Source organism: Zootoca vivipara, chromosome 5 (genome assembly GCF_963506605.1).
Source record: "Zootoca vivipara chromosome 5, rZooViv1.1, whole genome shotgun sequence".
Lineage (NCBI taxonomy): Eukaryota > Metazoa > Chordata > Lepidosauria > Squamata > Lacertidae > Zootoca > Zootoca vivipara.
In genome coordinates, this window is record NC_083280.1 from 78046019 (window position 1) to 78065591 (window position 19573).

At 43.7% G+C, this 19573-nt stretch overlaps 1 protein-coding gene across 1 annotated transcript in view; it reads right to left on the reverse strand.

The window, feature by feature from the left end:
- Positions 1–235: 235 nt before the first annotated feature.
- Positions 236–19573, reverse strand: part of CHAT (choline O-acetyltransferase) — a 38925-nt gene continuing 19587 nt past the window's right edge. Inside the window, exons 10-14 of the mRNA XM_035138155.2 lie at positions 19230–19352; positions 14091–14232; positions 9514–9576; positions 6080–6217; positions 236–603 (exon numbers count right to left, since the gene is read on the reverse strand). Coding sequence (XP_034994046.2) covers positions 334–603; positions 6080–6217; positions 9514–9576; positions 14091–14232; positions 19230–19352 — 736 coding nt within the window. The 3' untranslated portion in view covers positions 236–333. The remainder of the gene's footprint in view (positions 604–6079; positions 6218–9513; positions 9577–14090; positions 14233–19229; positions 19353–19573) is intronic.

Here is a 19573-nt window from a genome sequence, read left to right on the forward strand (position 1 = left end):
CTCAACAGGCCTGCTTATCCATGGTTGGTTTGGCTAGCCCATCCTAGATGCTCTAGCACAGGCATCCCCCAAACCCGGCCCTCCAGATGTTTTGGGACTACAATTCCCATCATCCCTGACCACTGGTCCTGTTAGCTAGGGATGATGGGAGTTATAGTCCCAAAACATCTGGAGGGCCGAGGTTGGGGATGCCTGCTCTAGCAAGTATAGTTAGAAAAGTTTTGGATAAGCAAGCTGTGGCTTGATTGTTCATCTGTGGGATGACTCATGGGTTGCTGAACAAACCACGGTTGAAACAAATCAGAGCTCAGCGTTATGTGTGAATGCAGCCACTTAGTGCTTACTGCCAGGTCGAGGTGTTGAAGGTGCTCCTTGTTTAGTTGGAGTGGTTGACTTGGGCAAGTTGCATTTGTTGCACAGCTGTTTCATATCCATGAGGCTTTCTCCCACAGCTTTAGCAAATTTGCTGGAGGAGGTCTCTTTGCAGTCTTTAAAGCTGGAGATGCAGAATAATATATGCTCTGGCTGTGGATTATAGCAAGCACCATAGCCATTAGGAATCACAGGTCCATAGCAGCAGAACATTCCCATGGTAGTTGGAACCTGAACAAAGAAATGAAGCTACATTAAGGTATTATTATTATTTTCTTATTATTTATTGAATTTATATGCCGCTCTATACCCGGATATCTCAGGGTGGTTCGCAGAATAAAAAAAGTACTGTTGAAATAACTTAGTAGCGTCACATAGCTCAGATATTGCCTTCTTAGGAGAATAGGAAACGCAAAATAATCGTTACAATTGGGACTTGCAATAAATGGTTCCAGAATATGCTAACCTGCCTCCCATGAGCAGGAGTGGTCCTGTTCAGGGTTCCAGTAAGCCACCCACCCATAACCACTCATAGGATGCTATAAGCTCTGAGGGGCTCTAGTTGCCCAATTTACCTCTCTCTCCAAAGTTTTCCAACCAAGGCTCAACTTTATGTTGTTCCTCGAAGCCCCTGAGCCTGCTTAAGTCTTCATTCAGCTGGGTTTTTTTTAAAGAGCTTCTTTATTTATTGCACGAACCAATCTGTTTTTTCACAAAAAGTGACCCCTTTGGTTCTTTTTTTTAAAAAAAGGTGTCGTACTTCTCCAAATGAACATGCAAACACTTCCCCCTTGTTTCTTAATGGTCCTGCTCGGACTCTTATTTCTATTGCTAACTCAGACACAAGCTTTGCTGTTTGAAGGAGAGAGTTTTGCTTGGTTTAGTATTTTATTCAAATATCTTTTCCTGGATTTGGACCATTGCTTAAAATGGTTCTTACATACAATTGCATGATCTTGGTACATTTTTAATAATAATAATAATAATAATAATAATAATAATAATAATAATAATGGGACCCAGGTGGCGATGTGGGTTAAACCACAGAGTCTAGGGCTTGCTGATCAGAAGGTCGGCGGTTCGAATCCCTGCAACGGTGTGAGCTCCCGTTGCTCGGTCCCAGCTCCTGCCCACCTAGCAGTTCGAAAGCACATCAAAGTGCAAGTAGATAAATAGGGACCGCTCCAGCGGGAAGGTAAACGTCGTTTCCGTGTGCTGCTCTGGTTCGCCGGAAGCGGCTTTGTCATGCTGGCCACATGACCCGGAAGCTGTCTGCGGACAAACGCCGGCTCCCTCGGCCTATAGAGCGAAATGAGCGCCGCAACCCCAGAGTCAGACACGACTGGACCTGATGGTCAGGGGCCCCTTTATCTTAATAATAATAATAATAATAATAATAATAATAATAATAATAATTATACCACCCTTCATAATATCTCAGGGTGGTTCACAGAATAAAACACAGGAATTAAAACAAGTAAATCAAAACAGCAAAACAATACAATACCCCCCCTTCCCACAGAGACATTTGAAAGGCTATAGAATATTAGCCAAAGGCCGGGTTGAAGAAGGCTCTGAAGACTGACGCAAGAGGCATAGACAAGCCCAGTGGAATTTTGACTATTTTAATTTGAATCTGTGGAACGCCCTCCCATCGGAGGTCAAGGAGATAAACAACTACCTGACATTTAGAAAACACCTAAAGGCAGCCCTGTTTAGGGAAGTTTTTAATCTGTGATATTTTAATGTATTTTGGCATTTGTTGGAAGCCGCCCAGAGTGGCGGGGGAAACCCAGCCAGATGGGCGGGGTATAAATAATAAATAAAATAATAACAATAATAATCTCTCTCTCTCTCACTCACTCACACACACACACGCCACACCACAAAATGCTTTTGAAACCCTGATTTTCAAATATAGTTTGTCGCATGTCAAGGGAGCAGGTGGCACCTGTTCTAGAAAAGCAAGTCTAAAGTCTGCTTGGGCTTCAGATCTTGTCTAGAGAGCTTGCCCAATATGATTTGATTATCTTTGTGAAAAAAAAATGGTATGATCTTTATATGTGCACAATGTGCTCATTGTTTCTTTTGCTCATTGTCTCTTTTGAATAAGGACTGTACCGGTGGTTAAAGATTGCTTCCATATTCCTGTGGTTTTAATACCCAACTGCTTTTGAGATTTAATTCAGTTTACTGGAAGAGCTTAAGGGACCCAGGTGGCGTTGTGGTTAAACCACTGAGCCTAGGGCTTGCTGATCAGAAGGTCGGCGGTTCGAATCCCTGTGACGGGGTGAGCTCCCGTTGCTTGGTCCCAGCTCCTGCCAACCTAGCAGTTCGAAAGCACGTCAAAATGCAAGTAGATAAATAGGAACCGCTACAGCGGGAAGGTAAACGGCGTTTCCATATGCTGCTCTGGTTTGCCAGGAGCGGCTTTGTCATGCTGGCCACATGACCTGGAAGCTATACGCCGGCTCCCTCGGCCAATAATGCGAGATGAGCGCGCAACCCCAGAGTCGGTCACGACTGGACCTAATGGTCAGGGGTCCCTTTACCTTTACCTTTTTACTGGAAGAGCTTACATAAATCTCAAAGAGATTTCACTGATGGTATCGCTTAGCTGGATCCACACCCCCTCCAATTAAAGCTTTGATTATTCTATAATGTTGTAATGGAATAAAATGCTCCCTAGTAAAGCGAAGATGTTATTTGTTCAGAAATCCATGCATTCCTGCTTTTTGTTGTACTCAAGCTTTCAAAGATGACATTTGGCTTTTTAATGGCACAAGACAGACCATTAGTTCCACTAATAGAGTCATAGAATTGTCAGATAAATTTGCTGTGCAACAGCCGAAGGCTATGAAGCTATTCAGATTCACTTTTTTTGCCCATGGATAGTTTCTTGGAGAATTTATGTACAGTAGTGGTATTCTGGTTACACTCTGTCATATTTGAAAAGCCACAGACATCATGGCTGGATTCAATTACTTTTTAAGGCTATTGTGTTTGTGCATTGTATTAGTACTACCCCCTTTCAATCCAGAGGTCTTCTAAGTTTGGCCTCATTGAAGGACAGTATTTCAATATGAGTAGGAAAATGAGAGTACCCCTAAACATTTTTAAAGAAAAAAAGCACTGTATATATCTGACATACAGTTTCATCAAATTCATTATCTCAGGCGCATTATATATGTCTTCAAAATTGCTACTGTATATATAGAAATGCGATGTTGCTAAATGCTGGTGGGCTTTGTGGCTTGAAGAATACCTTAATTTAAACAGTAGGAATTACAATTTTAGAAACAAAAAACCCAGATCATTAATCAACTTGTAATGCCACACTCGGTGTGTAGATTAAAGAATGGCTTTTGCACCCTGAGCACAGTGCAAAGAGGGGCAAGGGTGATTTCTGGGGTCAGCTGTGTTTTTTTTTTTAAATCCAGCAGATAGGAATTATTATAGGACTCCTTTTCTACAAAAGTTTGAAAAATTTGGTGAGGGCATGCTGGATGCAGCTAGCAAATCAGGTTTAGGAGGAGCTCATGGAAATTGGTTTCTCTTGTTCCCAAACTTTCTGCTGAGGGGTAGTTGCCTAGGATAAAATTCCTACTTATCATGTAGTTAGTGAGTGGCTTTGAAGGAATATCTATCTTTTCAATTCTCGGTCTGTAAAATGAACATAGTAGTGACCTATTTACATGACAGTGTTGTTTTGAAGACGAATGAGACAAGTCTATACAGCACTTTGAAAATTAAAAGCACTTTGTTTAATGATGGTACTAATAAGTAATACTGATGTATGAGCCATCGGGCTCTCGACAGTACTGTAGGAATGAGCCAGCGGGAGAGAGTGTTTTTCCTTTTTCTCCTACAGCAATGGAGTCCCATTGACTTTAATGGAAGTGGTCAATGTATCATACTTGATGTTTCGAAATCTGATCTGTTTCTTTGTTGTGGACTTACACACCCAGGCACACTTGGCTAGATGGCAGTGAGTGTAAGAGATACAGAAGGAGAGCCTTATTTAATTAATTGGACTGCTAGCTTGCTTTTCCATAGGGCTTGGGGTGAGTAAATAATATGTTCTGTCCAAAGAGGGCATTTGCCTGGCTCTAATATTGTGATCCCCCAAGAGTCTGGCAAAATACCCAAAGTTAGTTTCTGTCTGTTTTATGGATTGTCTGCTGTTTTGTTTTTGTTTTATTGTATTAATTTTATGTTGTACGCTGTCCTGAAATCGAATGTGACAAAGACTGTCATATGATTTCTGCCACATACACCCGGACAACACCATTACTGGCCCCAACAACATCCAACATACCATCTCAGGACTATTTAATTGCTCATCTTCTAACATTATGTATGCCATCAAATGCCAACAGTGCCCTTCAGCTCTCTCTATTGGACAAACAGGCCAAACCCTACGCCAAAGGATAAATGGACATAAATCTGACATCAGGAATCACAAGACAGAGAAACCAGTAGGAGAACACTTCAATCTCCCAGGACATTCTATACAAGATCTCAAAGTAGCTGTCTTATTACAGAAGTATTTCAGAAATAGACTGGAAAGAGAGGTTGCTGATTTATTTATTTTTTGTATCTGAAGAAGTGTGCATGCACACGAAAGCTCATACCAGTAACAAACTTAGTTGGTCTCTAAGGTGCTACTGGAAGGAATTTTTTTTATTTTGTTTTGTTATATGAAAAACAAGCATATCCATCCCTATTCTACTCTACTTGTAGCCACCAAAAGCCCATTTGAATAAAACCATCTTAGGCTGCCATTGGGAGAGGCAGATGCTTTCCAGAGGAGCAGTCCAAAATTAAGCAGCTCTGCCTCTTTCTGTGCCTTTTGGAGTCCGAGAAATGTAACAAAATATGGACTTTCTCTTCCATGCAACTTTTTGGAAACCACGTTCATTTCTTTAGGAATGTAGCTGTGGACTGCTATAGAGTAGATAAAACAGATTTTTCTGGTGGTTACAAATGGCGATTAGTTATTGCAACTGTGTACAGTCATGTACCTTGGACCTCAAATGCCTTGGCTCCCGAACAAATCAGCTCCTGAAAGTTGACAACCCAGAAGTGAATGTTCCGGGTTTTGAACGATTTTCAGAAATCAAAAGTCCAGCACAGCTTCTGTGGCTTCTGATGCTTGCAGGAGCTTCCTGCAGCCAATCAGAAGCTGCTCTTTGGTTTCCAAACATTTTGGAAGTCAAACGGACTTCTGGGAATGGATTCCATTCGACTTCCAAGGTATGACTGTACTACACCTGCTATTTCAGGGGATCTGCCTCTGAATACCAGTTCCTGGTGATCATGAGTGGGCGAAGGCTGTTTTGTTCACTTCCTGCTTGTGGCTTTCTCATGGGCACTTGGTTGGCCACCGGTGTGACTATGTAGCTGGCCCAGAGAGGCCTTTGCTTTGATCCACCGGGGCTCTTATTTGTGGAAGGCATCAGGTCTGTGGACCACGGTTTGCCCATCCCTTAGATTTCACCCTCTTACCTTTTTGTTGCCACTGGGCTATTAATTTTGGTTGTCCAAAATGAAAGGGATGAGAACCCCGAGGCATTTGGGAGTGCTGCCGGAGTCACTAAACCTCCACAACATATGTCAAAAGGTTGTCACTGATTCATAACATCTGTCACGGCGAGAATAATGGGGTTCCTTTTTTATGACTAATCCCGATATGAATTTCGCTCACCTGGCTTGTGGAGAGAATAAATCGATTGCTTGTCAAATACGTTTCATCAGTAAATATGTCTGGCAGCTCCTTGAAATGTTCACGGGCTATCTCTCGCAGTCCCAGCAAGTGGTTGTCTATTGCCATCCCTGTAATAGCCTAGTCAAAACAGCATATAGAATGGGTTGTAATTGAACATGCCCCAAATTGCAGACACATCCCTTGGATGTCAGTACCAATGAACTTAATTTCATGCTGCTTGGTTGGAGTGGGAGGGATTCTCTATTCCCTCAATTTCCGGTTTTGGTTCAGTGCTCATTGGGACTTAGATCAGCGTATAAAGGAGAGCTCTATCAGTGTAATATACTGTTGCCTGCAATTGTTTCTGGTGGGTTCAGAGCGCACTTCCAGATCCTACACACTGTGGCCCCATTTGCACCATAGATTTAAACCAGTGCCATACCACTTTAAATAGTCATGGCTTCCCCCAAAGAATTCTGGGAACCGTGGTTTGTTGAGCAGTGCTATTTTTCTTGAAAAAGAGGTTCCAGAACTCACCATAAATGCAACCTTTGTTCTCTTTCAATGGGAATGGAACCTGGTGGCTCAAATTTCAGTGGGGCCCTGTGCGATGCCAAAATCCAGCACCCCACGTCTCCCACCTTCTGTGGATGACATAGTTGTGGCACCCCAGAAGTTCTGTGCCTGGTGCGATGGCACCGTTAACGCTCCCCTAGATCCACCTTTGCTTCCTTTCCTCCAAAGATCAACATGGTTCTGCCCTTCGCTATTTAATCTGCACAACAACCCTGGAAGGTAGGGTATGGTGGCCCAAGGTGAGCGTTTAAAAAGTACTTGCTTGTGTTCACTGTAACAGTAATCCTTACAACAACCCTATGAAGTAGAGTTTGGGGCTATTATTCTCATTTTACGGACAGGGATCCGAAGGTGGGAGGCAGTAGAATCATAGAGTTGGAAGAGACCACAAGGGCCATCCAGTCCAACCCCCTGCCAGGCTAAACATACCCAGCTCCCTAAGCCGTTCCTCATAAGGTATTGTTTCCAGGCCTTTGACCATTTTGGTTGCCCTCCTCTGGACATGTTCCAGCTTGTCAGTATCCTTCTTGAACTGTGGTGCCCAGAACTTGACACAGTATTCCAGGTGAGGTCTGACCAGAGCGGAATACAATGGTACTATTACTTCCCTTGATCTAGATGCTATACTCCTATTGATGCAGCCCAGAATTGCATTGGCTTTTTTAGCTGCTGCATCACACTGTTGACTCATGTCAAGTAGCTTTCCTTGGACCATGTAGCGAGTTTGTGGCAGAGTCAGAACCTAAACGTCCAATTTCACAGAATTTAGGAAGGGAGAAGAAGAGGGTTCCAGCTAAGCAAAATGGTGGTTGCCTTTGCTAATATCTTAGATGGATGATGCTAAGGCCAAGGAATGAATTGACCTTTCATGCCTCATTTGGAAAACTTACACCCTGGAGACTAATACCGGCATGTCCACTGGTGCACATATTAAATGACTTTTGAGAAAGGATCATAAAACCTCAGACTGGTCACCATCAGTTCTACCCCATCAAGAGGAACAGACTGAAGGATCAATGGAAATATTTTGCTATCCAACATGATTTATAAGCCTCTGGCCCATGACGTTTTTTCCAAGATAGATTAATATCATGTCAGAAGAGAAAGAGACTAAGCTGAGCTTACAAAATAAAAGGTGAGGGGTGTGTGTGTGAATATACTAATATTGTTTTTCTAACAAAGGAACAACTAAATAACATTACTCTGTTAATAATGAGATGGGTATTTTTCCTATTTTAGCTTTGGGTTGTCAGTGGGCCAGAAAGAAAACCAACTGTGGTTTTCCTGTTCTTCGCTTTGAACGGAAAAGCCAGATGTGGTGATGCGCTAATCCAATCTGCCAGTTTGTGGTATATTTTGTGCTACTTCATATGAAGGAAGCTTTATCGTCCATCTTCAGAGATGTTTGCAAATAAATAATAAAGCTCCTGCTAACTGCTGCAGCAAATCAAGTGGCCGTTAAAGGCCCAGCAGTGGGAGCAAGTACAAAAGTTGGCAATTGTCATCCTTCACACCCCAACTGATGAGCTACACAAATGTTTCAAAGTGTGCCTACTTTAACAGTAATTAGGAAATATAAATGATCAAAGCTGACGGGAAATATACATCTAGTCTCTGAGAATTAAATTCCTGAGTCTACTCAAGGACGTACCATTAATTATTAGTTTATTTCAGTCTGCATCCCAACCTAACTTTGAAGCACAAGAGATTTGTCATCCATTCATTAGCATGCCAATTGTGGGATTAAGACAGTGGTGGCCAAACTCGGCCCTCCAGCTGTTTTGGGACTACAATTCCCATCACCCCTGACCCACTGGTCCCGTTAGCTAGGGATGGTGGGAGTTGTAGTCCCAAAACAGCTGGAGGGCCAAGTTTTGGCCATGTCATTGGATTCAGAGGATCAAGTGAGATCAAGTGATGTTGTACCACTGAAGCTAAGCGAGGGATGACTCAAACAGTCTCTAGGATGGAAGACCTCTTGGACATCCTATGTAGGAGCAATATATAAATTTAGGGGAGGAGCTAGACTAAGCTAGTTGCCCACAGATCTCACTGAAATGAACAAGTCTTCAGTTAGTCATTACTAACATTTCACATTGACTTCAATGGGACTGAATTATAAGTAACTTAGGCAGCATATGCGACAAACATTTAAAGCACCTCTCCAAGTATCCTTAGAACTATAATGTACTCCTCAGAGCTAGAATTTCCAGCAACCTTAAAAACAAAGTCACAGGATTCTTTGGGGGGAAATTACGGGCTATAAAGGTACGGTTTGTGCACCACCTGGATCAAATCACATATATATATATATATATATATATATATATATATATATATATATGCCATTTTGATCTGCTTCAAAATGGTCTATGATGCCATTTTGCACCCATTCCCCCGAAACCCTCTAATGAGATCTTGTCAGCGAAACTGAATCTGAAAATTCAAGAATACCTTAACCATTTAAACTAGGTTCAATAAATTCCATTAGATTGTTTGGTCATTATGGCTTTTGTGAGAATCATTGTTTAGTTTGATAACTGAGAAGAAGAAAGCATTCATTGTCATTGACACTAAAGTGTCACCCTATTATTTAGTGTGCACAGTGCAAATAACGATCCAACTAATTCAATAGACTAAGGGTGGATCCACACACAGGGGGAAAGACCCAGTTCACATTCCAAATTTGGTAAAGATGGAGGACAGTTTTCTTTGGTCTGTATGCTCTACATTTTGTGGAAACATATAGGATGTTTGTCAGTATTGTGCTCCATTTTTTAATCTACTGACTTCAGAAGAAAAAATTAGAGTTAGGCATGCCAAAAAATTGAGTTTTATCAAGACAATGTTTTGCTTACCAAAATAGTGTAATTTGTCTGAGCTGCTATGGCATCCTTAAATTGTTGCATTTTCTCAGAGTCCTATAGGCAAGAAGAAATATTTAGAAATAAGAAACTGACAGAAGGCTTTGTAAGCAAAGTACTATTACTATTAGATTACACAAATTTCATTAAGGATAGTGGATTGAATCATGGCTGTAGCCAGGATTGTTGTTAGGGGGTGAAGTCTTTTGTTGGGGGTGCAGCCTTTTGTTGGAGTGGCAGAACCTCAGATTTGTATTGATCTTATTGATTTGGGAGGGGGCAGCTGCCCCCTACCCTTCCTCAGCTACGCCCATGAACTGAATGCAGCCGTTACAAGCAGTAGACAAGCAAATAAAAATCATTCTCATTCATCCAATCTTGCATTCACTTCGCCACATTTCTGTAGCAATTTTTTAAAAATGCAATCTTCTTGGAAACTCTTCAGCATTTTTGTGCAAATTTCTCCTAATTGGCACATCTATGAATATACGCATTTTGAACGCATTTTCCAGTAATATAACACATTTTTGTATGTTGCTTTCACAAATATATTTATTAAAATATTTTAATGGATTTTTCATGTAAACGTATCAAACACACATGCATTTGAGAAAACCTAATGCAAATATATTACTTTTTATGCACATCCCCCTCCCTCTGATGCATTTTTGTGAACACAAGTTGGTTGGACAACTGTATCACAAAATTTGGATAAGTGTTCGTTTTGAAGGATGGCTGTGTTTTGGTTCTCATATTGTTTTGGTAGTGTGAATTTTATAGATTCAGCTTTAAATGTAAACTGAATTGAATTGGTACCCCATCCTCACCCTTTGGTATCCCAAATATTTGTTGTGTGGTGGTTACTTAGAATGCATTAGATTCTTCTTTTTGCTGGGAAGTTACATCTGAGTATTGCAAGGTCTCCAATGATAATGTCTAAGGCAGGCACCCCCAAACTTTGGCCCTCCAGATGTTTTGGACTACAGTCCCCATCTTCCCCAACCACTGGTCCTGTTAGCTAGGGATCATGGGAGTTGTAGGCCAAAACATCTGGAGGGCCGCAGTTTGGGGATGCCTGGTCTAAGGAAACCAAACCCAATGTATGCTTTTGCTGCTTGGAAACGGGGATTCATGTAACATTACCAAATATTAACAGGGGCAGGTGGAACAGGTGGTGACAGTCCACTGTTTTTAGCATCAGCCCGAACATGTAGTTCCACTTTTAAAATAGAGGCAGATGAAAGACTTTTTCAGAGTTACTGGTGGGATGGCAAAGGCACTACTGCCACGGCATGTGGCACACTCATCCCACTGTCTTCTCCATTGGCACTTTTCTCATATTTTCTAGATGCTTCTCAAACATGCACCAGGTCTGTTGGGTCAGAGAAAACACCTGAGCAAAACCAGAGAGGGTGACAGAGTCTCTTTTACACCTCCGAGTGGTTTCCCCCCCAAAAAAAACCCCTATTGTCTCCAGCTGCAAAAAGGAAGTCGAAATGTTGAAAGGACACATTGCATTTGTAGCTGGAAGGATTTAACGAGTTCAAATGCTATGAGGTGAGATGGGATAATTACCTCAGGGGGGGGAATATAGTGGGAGAAGGTACAGAATTGGCCCACTGAGCTCCCCGCTGTGCTCATTTGTACTGCAAGCACCACTGAATTGCTTTCCTTAGGGGCGAAGGGCACACTTCACGCAAATGTTGCTTTGGCAGACTTTTTGTTTGTTCATGAAGAAAAGCATCTTTGGGACCTTGCATTCAAGAGCTGAGAGAGGGTGCTTAATTCTTTGCTTGTCTGCCTGCCTACCGTTTTCCCACACGGAAATGGCTTCTCCAGGCTGATTTCCCCCTGTAGGATTCCAGATGTACGTTGGGTTGATGTGATTTTGAGCTGAAAATTGTCAGACAGGGAAAGAGGAAAGAGTTCATCACTCTTTTCCCTTCTCCCTTTTCTGCTTAGAATTGCAGACTCCAAACCACTGCTTTTCTTCGTTGTGTGTACATTGCGCCTTACTAAATGTTTAAAAGGCGACCCAGGGCCTATACACACTGGAACTTATGTGGATTTGAAGCAGCTTCTAAATTAATTTGGTTATCATGTTATTACTATTACTATTACTACTACTGTTACTATTACTATTATTATACCCCACCCATTTGGCTGGGCTGCCCCAGCCACTCTGGGCAGCTTCCATATGAAAACATAATATAACATCAAAAAAACTTCCAAATACAGGGCTGCCTTCAGATGTCTTCTAAAAGTTGTGTAGTTCTTTATCTCCTTGACCAAAATTTGAGTGTGGACAGTGAAAACGAAGGCATCTTATTCCATTACGATATCAAACAAATTGAGAGTGCACTCCTTTAATTTTTAAAACAAAGGCGCACACCTTTCTTTGAGGGATGGAAAACCCACTATGGCAAGAGGCATTATGACATGGGCCATCCCTTTATGATAGTGCTATGTGGGCAGCTGCACTTTGTGGAAGATGCCAACTCTTCAAGTCACCCTTAAAAACACGCACGCACGCACGCACGCACACACACACACACAAACACAAACACAAACACACCTTTTACAAAATTGCTGCGGCCAAATCTGAAGTAGAATTAAAAGCTCAAATTTGCTTCCAAAAATTATGGGCACTCTATCACAATAATCTCTTGACAGTCTCATTGCTTTGCCAACTGGATCCTTTAATTTAGGGTTGGTTAATCTGAGGACCATATGCAGACTCCAATTTTTAACTGCAAGGGAGGCTGAGTATCCTATATAATAATGTCCAAGTTGTCCCTGCGTCCAGTTGTCCCGTGTGTCCCTGGGTCACTGCGCATGTGCCCCAGGGATACAGGGATTGGACGGCAGAGACTGCGCGCGCGCACTCTCCCCCCACTCTGCCTCCTCCAACCGCCGCTCCCGCCGGACACCGCCTCACTGCAGGGCACGTCAGGGAAGCGAGGGTGGAGGCCGGCGAAGGCCTCCTCGCAACCCTCCCTGGCCGTGAGGAGCGGCGGTTGGAGGAGGCGGGGGGGAGAGTGCGCGCGTCCTTCCTGTCGGCGGCTGGGGGAGAGGAAGGAAGGAGGAGAAAGCAGCGCTTCTCCGAGCGCTTCTCCTCCTCCGTTCCTGTCCCCCTGCCGCCGACAGCAAGGACAGGTCCCAGGGTTCGGAGAAGCGCTGCGCAAGCGCTTCTCCGAACCCTGGGATGTCTGCTTCCTGTCGGTGGCTGCGGGAGAGGAACGGAGAAGGAGAAAGCAGCGCTTTCTCCTCCTCCGTTCCTGTCCCCCTGCCGCCGACAGCAAGGACAGGTCCCAGGGTTCAGAGAAGCGCTGCGCAAGCGCTTCTCCGAACCCTGGGATGTCTGCTTCCTGTCGGCGGCTGCGGGAGAGGAACGGAGAAGGAGAAAGCAGCACTTTCTCCTCCGTTCCTGTCCCCCTGCCGCCGACAGCAAGGACAGGTCCCAGGGTTCGGAGAAGCGCTGCGCAAGCGCTTCTCCGAACCCTGGGATGTCTGCTTCCTGTCGGCGGCTGCGGGAGAGAAACGGAGGAGGAGAAAGCAGCGCTTTCTCCTCCTCCATTCCTGTCCCCCTGCCACCGACAGCAAGGACAGGTCCCAGGGTTCGGAGAAGCGCTGCGCAAGCGCTTCTCCGAACACCAGGATTCTAGCGCCCGTTATTGAACGGGCTGAAAACCACTAGTTTGTCAATAATACCTCTTGGAGTGGCAAATTTATTTAGTGGGAAGTAATTCCAATGAAAATTCTTGTTAGTATGTATTTTGCATGGCTGTTTATTTGTATATATTTTAAAATTTCATATATGGATGTTTTATGATGGCCTATACTTCTAATGCCCAATAAAGATTTGGAGAAGTAAGTGCTTTTTGGGGGTTCCCAACTGCCCCAATTGTCATTTAAAAACTTTTTCCTCAAGTTTTATTATTATTAAAAACTGACGCATCCAAGTGATACTCTGCTGTGATGCCGAAAGCATTTTTTTGTGGACCTCCAAGTCCCCACCTCTTTGTCCATTTTAAAAACATGAGCAGCAGTAGCTCTGTAAACAGGGCCGACCCTATGGCCAGGCTGGGTGATGCAGGGCGCCAGGGTGCCCACCCGCCGTGGAGCTGTGCCCCTGGCAGCCGCACTGTGCGCTGTGCCCGCCCGCCGTGCAGCTCTGCCCACCCGCCACGCTGGGAAACGGGGCAGGTCGGGGCGGGGGTGCTGGAGGGATCCATCACACCACAGCGCCAGGTCACCAAATATACTTAAGACGGCCCTGTCTCTAAAGTTCCTTACAGGATGTATCCCTAACTTTACCTGGAGATGACAGGTATTGCACCTTTCACCTTCTGCATGCCAAGCACATGCTCTGCCACTGAGCTATGGCCCTTCCACAGGAATTGAGCAAGAGAAGGGCCAGAGAGAGAGAGAGAGAGAGGAGTGGTGAGAGTGGTCCCATTCAGAGGAGTCTTACTAAGGACATCTTATTCAAGCCCCGCCTCTGCAAATCTAGAGTTGGCCCTGTTTCTCAGGATATAACAGCATAAAGGGGTGTGTGTAAATCCTCTTACCTGTAGAGATGATTTTTTATCCATCATCCCTTTGACAAAAGTTAAAGCTTCGGGAGTCGCAGATCGGATGTTGTCTACTCTTCCTTCTTCAAACCGCCGTATGGAAGCGCTTTCATAGGTGGGAACAAGTCTCCCGTATAATCTACAGGCACGGTGAAATACATATAGTGGTTTTAGAGGGGGGGGATGTGACGGTATGAAATAAATATAGGCTCTCCGGGTTTTCGTTTTGCAGCCTTTGATTTTTATTTGGCATAATATTTCATGTTTATGCTAATAGAGTTCTAGACGAAGGCCAGACATGGCACCCCCCCCCTTTTAAATGACAAGATTGATGCACATATGGCTGAATTCATTTTGGTTAATGCGGTACTAGTCAAGAAATCCTTTATGTCTGACGACAGGGCTAGTAAAGCCGTTTGCTCGCTGTAAGCTCAAGGAATATGTCACTTGGGCTACATAATGAAATCACGGCAAGATTCATCATTGGCTTGTGGGGTGGCAACTCTTTTTATTTCAATTCAATAGAGAAAAAACAACACCATACTTTTCTGTGATTAAAGGGAGACATGGAAGAGCAGCGATTCCTACGCTATGTACCAGGGCATGAGACTGGTACAGTGGTACCTTGGTTCCTGAATGGCTTGGCTCCAAACAAATCGGCTCCCAAATGCTGCAAACCTGGAAGTAAGTGTTCCAGTTTGTGAACGTCCGTTTCGGCTGTCGGCATTGTTTTTGGGGCCAATCAGCCAGTCAGAAGCTGTGCCTTGGTTTGCAAACATTTTTGAAGTCAAACAGACTTTCAGAACGGATTGAATTTGGGAACCAAGGGCCTATGTGCTATAAGAGGGCCTGATGTGTGCTTTGAAAATTTAAGGCATCATAAACGAGATGCATCCACCATTCTATGTCCATTGGAGTGGAGAGGCCCAGAAGCGTTGATCTTTCCACTCCCCGCCAAAATAGGGGTAGTGCCAGAAATTTACTCTTGATTGTGGGAAGGCCACAATCAGCAAGTGAGAAGCAGAAGTGGACTTTGGTCTTTCAAATTTCAGCAGTGCGCTGTGGTGTGAGGCCAAAAGTCAGCACCTCCCTGCCTCTCACCTTATATTCTTCTCAATTCACTACGTCATAGTTGGGACACTCTGAGGTGCCCCCTAGGCCCAGGCCCCTGGGCGGAACCGGTCACGTTGCCCTAAATCCGCCTCTGTCCTGCAGAACCTGATTGTGTCCACTTCGCTCGTCCTTCATAGTGCTGGGATGAATCTCTTGCTTAGAAAGACATGCAAAAACCAGAGCTCAAAGATGGTTTTTTTTTTGCTTTAAACCATGGTGATAAGTCAAAGTTTGTTCTTGGCTTATTTACTGATCATGACTTGTATGAATGAAACAAACCATTATCCCTGATTTGGACATGACACTAAGAGATTGTGGTTGGTTTCTCCCTAGCACTAGTGGGAAGGAGCAAAACAGCCCAGTTTGGCATATTGACAGCAAATCATTAACTATGGTTTACTATAGTGTGTGAACTAGGATGGGATATTTTTCAGGAGTTAATGTAACAACAACAACAACAACAACGTATTATTTATACCCCGCCCATCTGGCTGGGTTTCCCCAGCCACTCTGGGCGGCTTCCAACAGAAGTACTAAAATACAATAATTTATTAAACATTAAAAGCTTTCCTAAACAATGGAAAGTATGAACGCAACAAACTGAAAACGTGTGCATAGGCACAAATCGCACTGGCTGCAAATCCCAGCTGAGCACAAACTCTATGTTTAAGACTACAAGAACATAAATTGGAGGTTCCATAATACAGTAATACCTCGGGTTACAAACACGATCCGTTCCGGGTCGCAGTTCGTAACCCGAAAAGTTCGTAACCCGAGGTGTTCGTAACCCGAGGTACGACTGTAGCTTATATTCATGAGCAATTGGTCTATCAGTGGCTGTGTCTAATCTCTTTTAAAAGCCATCAAAACGGGTGGCTGTCATTCATAGCTTGCAACACTGAATTCCATAATCCACCTGTGTGTTGGGTGAAGATGTGTTTGTTGCAATGGGTTATGTGAAATGGCATGTTATGTCTAGACACTCTAGCTGCAGTTCTCACATCTGTATTTCCTCTGCTGTGAGGTCCTCCAGGTGGTGGTTGGCAGATGGCACTTGGTTGAGGTAATGTCGGTCCTTAGCCAATTTATAGGCACAACTATCTTTCCTTCTCACAGTCTATTGCACAGAGATAGGATATCACATTGTTATTGTGGCACTGAGACTTGCAGTTGAAGGAATGTGCTGCCCTACCAAGGCTAGAATGAGGCCAGGGCATGTTTTGATCAACTGGGTGGAAAAGCTTGCAGTTTCAAGTTAAGATCCCAGGCTGAAAAGCAACACAGAGAAGGCTCCGTGGGGATGTGTATGTTGCTCCCCACCCCACTCTTTAGATTAATTTACTAAAGAGAATTTCAAAGTCATTTATCTACACTGAAAGCAAACCTGGCTGGGTCACGGAGCAGCAGCTAAGCACCTTAATTTTGTAGAATGCCCTTTGTTCGCCTCCATCTTCACATGCCCCCTTTTCTTTAATGCTACGCTGATAAATGTTTGCTGTCTAGCAAAGCTGTCCCCCCCCTTCTTTTTTACATGGCTCCAGGGCGTCTCATTTAATTTCCCAGTTAAATTCATGATGCTTTAAGCAGGGAATGTTTGCTACTCTTCAGATTCTAATGGCAACGAGGACAATCTGCATCTATATACTCTGATTTGTCTGCTAATTAGGGCCTATTACTCTTCTGCTTGTTCACTGCAGAGTGGGCTTATGACTGAGAGAGTGGGCTTTGTTTCCTTCCTGGCTGCACCACAACTCATAGTTGCCAAGTCTCCCGTATTCCCCGGGAAACCCCCGTTTTTCCGGCTGTTCCCAGCAAAAAAACCAACAACACGGTTTTTTTTGTTTCCCCCCCGGTTTATTCTGGCGCGGTGGCCATTTTGGAACTGGGCGGAGCATGCTCAGAAGCGACTTTTGATGCTGCTTTGACCAGTTCCAAAATGGCTGCAGCGCGACTTCTGGTGCAGTGGCCATTTTGAAACAGGGGAGAGCAGCATCAAAAGTAGCTTCTGAGCATGCTCCGCCCAGTTCCAAAATGGCGACAGAGCTACTTCCGGTCTGCTACTTCCGGTCCAGTCCCTTATTTCTCAGGCCGGAACTTGGCAGCTATGCCACAACTAGGAGACTGGAAGTGGTTAGACAGCCACCTATTGGTATGACTGTTTTACTTTGGTAAAATGGCACCCTGAGTGAGAACAAAAATCCTCCCCCCAATTCTTATTTTCACAATAATTCTTTTTGGTACAGTTGCTTGGGTCTTCTCAGTAGGCACCTGTGTTGTTGTTGTTGTTGTTGTTGTTTTGCACCCCCTTGGCTTGACTCCCTGTGCAGGGGAATCAGGTAGAGGACCTTCTCAGTAGTGGCACCCGCCCATTAGATGTCAAGGAAATAAACAACTATCTGACTTTTAGAAGACATATGATGGCAACCCTATTTAGGAAAGTTTTTAGTGTTTGACGTTTTATCGTGTTTTTAATATTCTGTTGGGAGCCACCCAGAGTGGCTGGAGAAAATAATAATAATAATAATAATAATAATAATAATAATAATAATAATATGCACTGCCCTAAATCCAGCTCTGCTGTTAGCAATAGCCAAGGAAGTGGATCAGAGGTGGGGAAATGCACCATGTAATGACATTAGGCCCAAGGCCTAGGTTGTACTACAGTTTATGCAGAGAAGGAAGGAAATGCCACTCAGGGCTGCCCTTTTCAGAGGGGTGTGAGGTTGGTTTGATTGGGCAACAGGAAGGTGGGAGTTGGGAACTGATCTGCACACTGGAAGCAGAATGAACGAAGACAGGTGTAGCAAAAGCTGGCCAAGGGGAAGGAAGATCATTTGTTCAGTTATCCTATCTGTTTGCTTGCTTGCATCTTGTGCGTTGATATACCTCCCCCTTTCAACCAATTGGTTCCCAAGGTGGTGTGGAATAAGATTAATAGTGATCAAAGCAATAGAAGCATCTGATAATAAGAGATGAACTTGGCCCAAGTGCAAGAAGCAGGAAGAGGAAGAGGAGGTAGACCTTCTGCTTGCATTTCCTGCTTGCATTTTCTAACCATCATAGTTAGACCCAGCATTTAACATCCAGGATGGCCATGTTTAAACACTACCGCACCAAGATGCTTCTCTAACACAACCTCTAATCTGTCATTCTACAGTACTTGGTGCTCCAAAGATGAGCAAGGATGAATTATAATGTTCTCTCTGGACAGACTGTGTGTCTCCACTGGTGATCTCAAGGCTTCCTGGATGTCAGGCTTGACCCAGATGTCAGGTGGGAGGGCAGGGAGAGACAGAGACAAATATTAGCTCTCTTATTTTGTGCTGTGTCCCAAAATGCTGGAGACAGCATAACCTTGGCCTTCCTGAATATCTGATGGAAACAGATATTCATCTCAGGGCCAACCTAGACGATATATTTGTGTGAAGAATGTATTTAAGTATAAACTGTAGGTGTGAGTCCCCATTCCCTGCCAATCCAGATTTAGATCCTGATGGAAGACCCCCCACAATAGTCTTGATCTGGATTGGGTCCTGCATGTCTGCTGTTTGCATGAAGAGGAAAGCTTCCATTGCCACCAGTGGGAGATTTCCTCCTGATGCTAATGGCTGGTGAAGGGTTCCTGATGTAGATTGGAAACAAGGGAGACAAACAAAGGGTTAAATAAGCGTACCCACTGCTAGCATCCCACTGCCCCAGTCTTGATTATTTCCCCCAAACCCTGCAATTTATACTTACATAACTATTCACACAGTTACTAATAGTGTGAACAATTTCTAGCTTGGCTCTCACTTTCCTAAAGGTGAGCAAGAAGGTGGGGTCCCTGGGTCATGAGAAAAGGCTCTGATTTTTTGCTCATTCTTGCCCCGGGGGTCTCCCAGAACATTGAATTGCAAGCTTCAAACAAGAGCTGATAGCTGGTTTATTGATTTTATTATGTGAACCTCTGGGTATATGGCGTTATATAGATTCAATCAATAAAAATAATAATAAATAAAAATTATAATAAAAATGATTACATACCTGTAAAATGCCAGCTGTAGTGCCACTTGAATGTAGGCATCTGGGCTCATCTTCTGTTTCTTGATGAACTCTTTTCCGTAGTTTTCAAATTTATAGGCAATAAAATCTAGATTTTTCACCATCCTAGAAAATGATGGAATAACTCCAGAAGTGAGAACAGGAAAATTATCACATAATTTATTTATTTCAATCTATTTTTGTTTCTCCTGGTGTATGCCCCAAAGTATGTAGGCAGGTGATCTTGGGCCATTGTGTCAAACTCCTTGTATTATATGTCTTGTTCAGAGCTGTGCTATAAAAGCAATGTGATCATATGGCATGTTGGAAAATGCAATGCAGGAGAA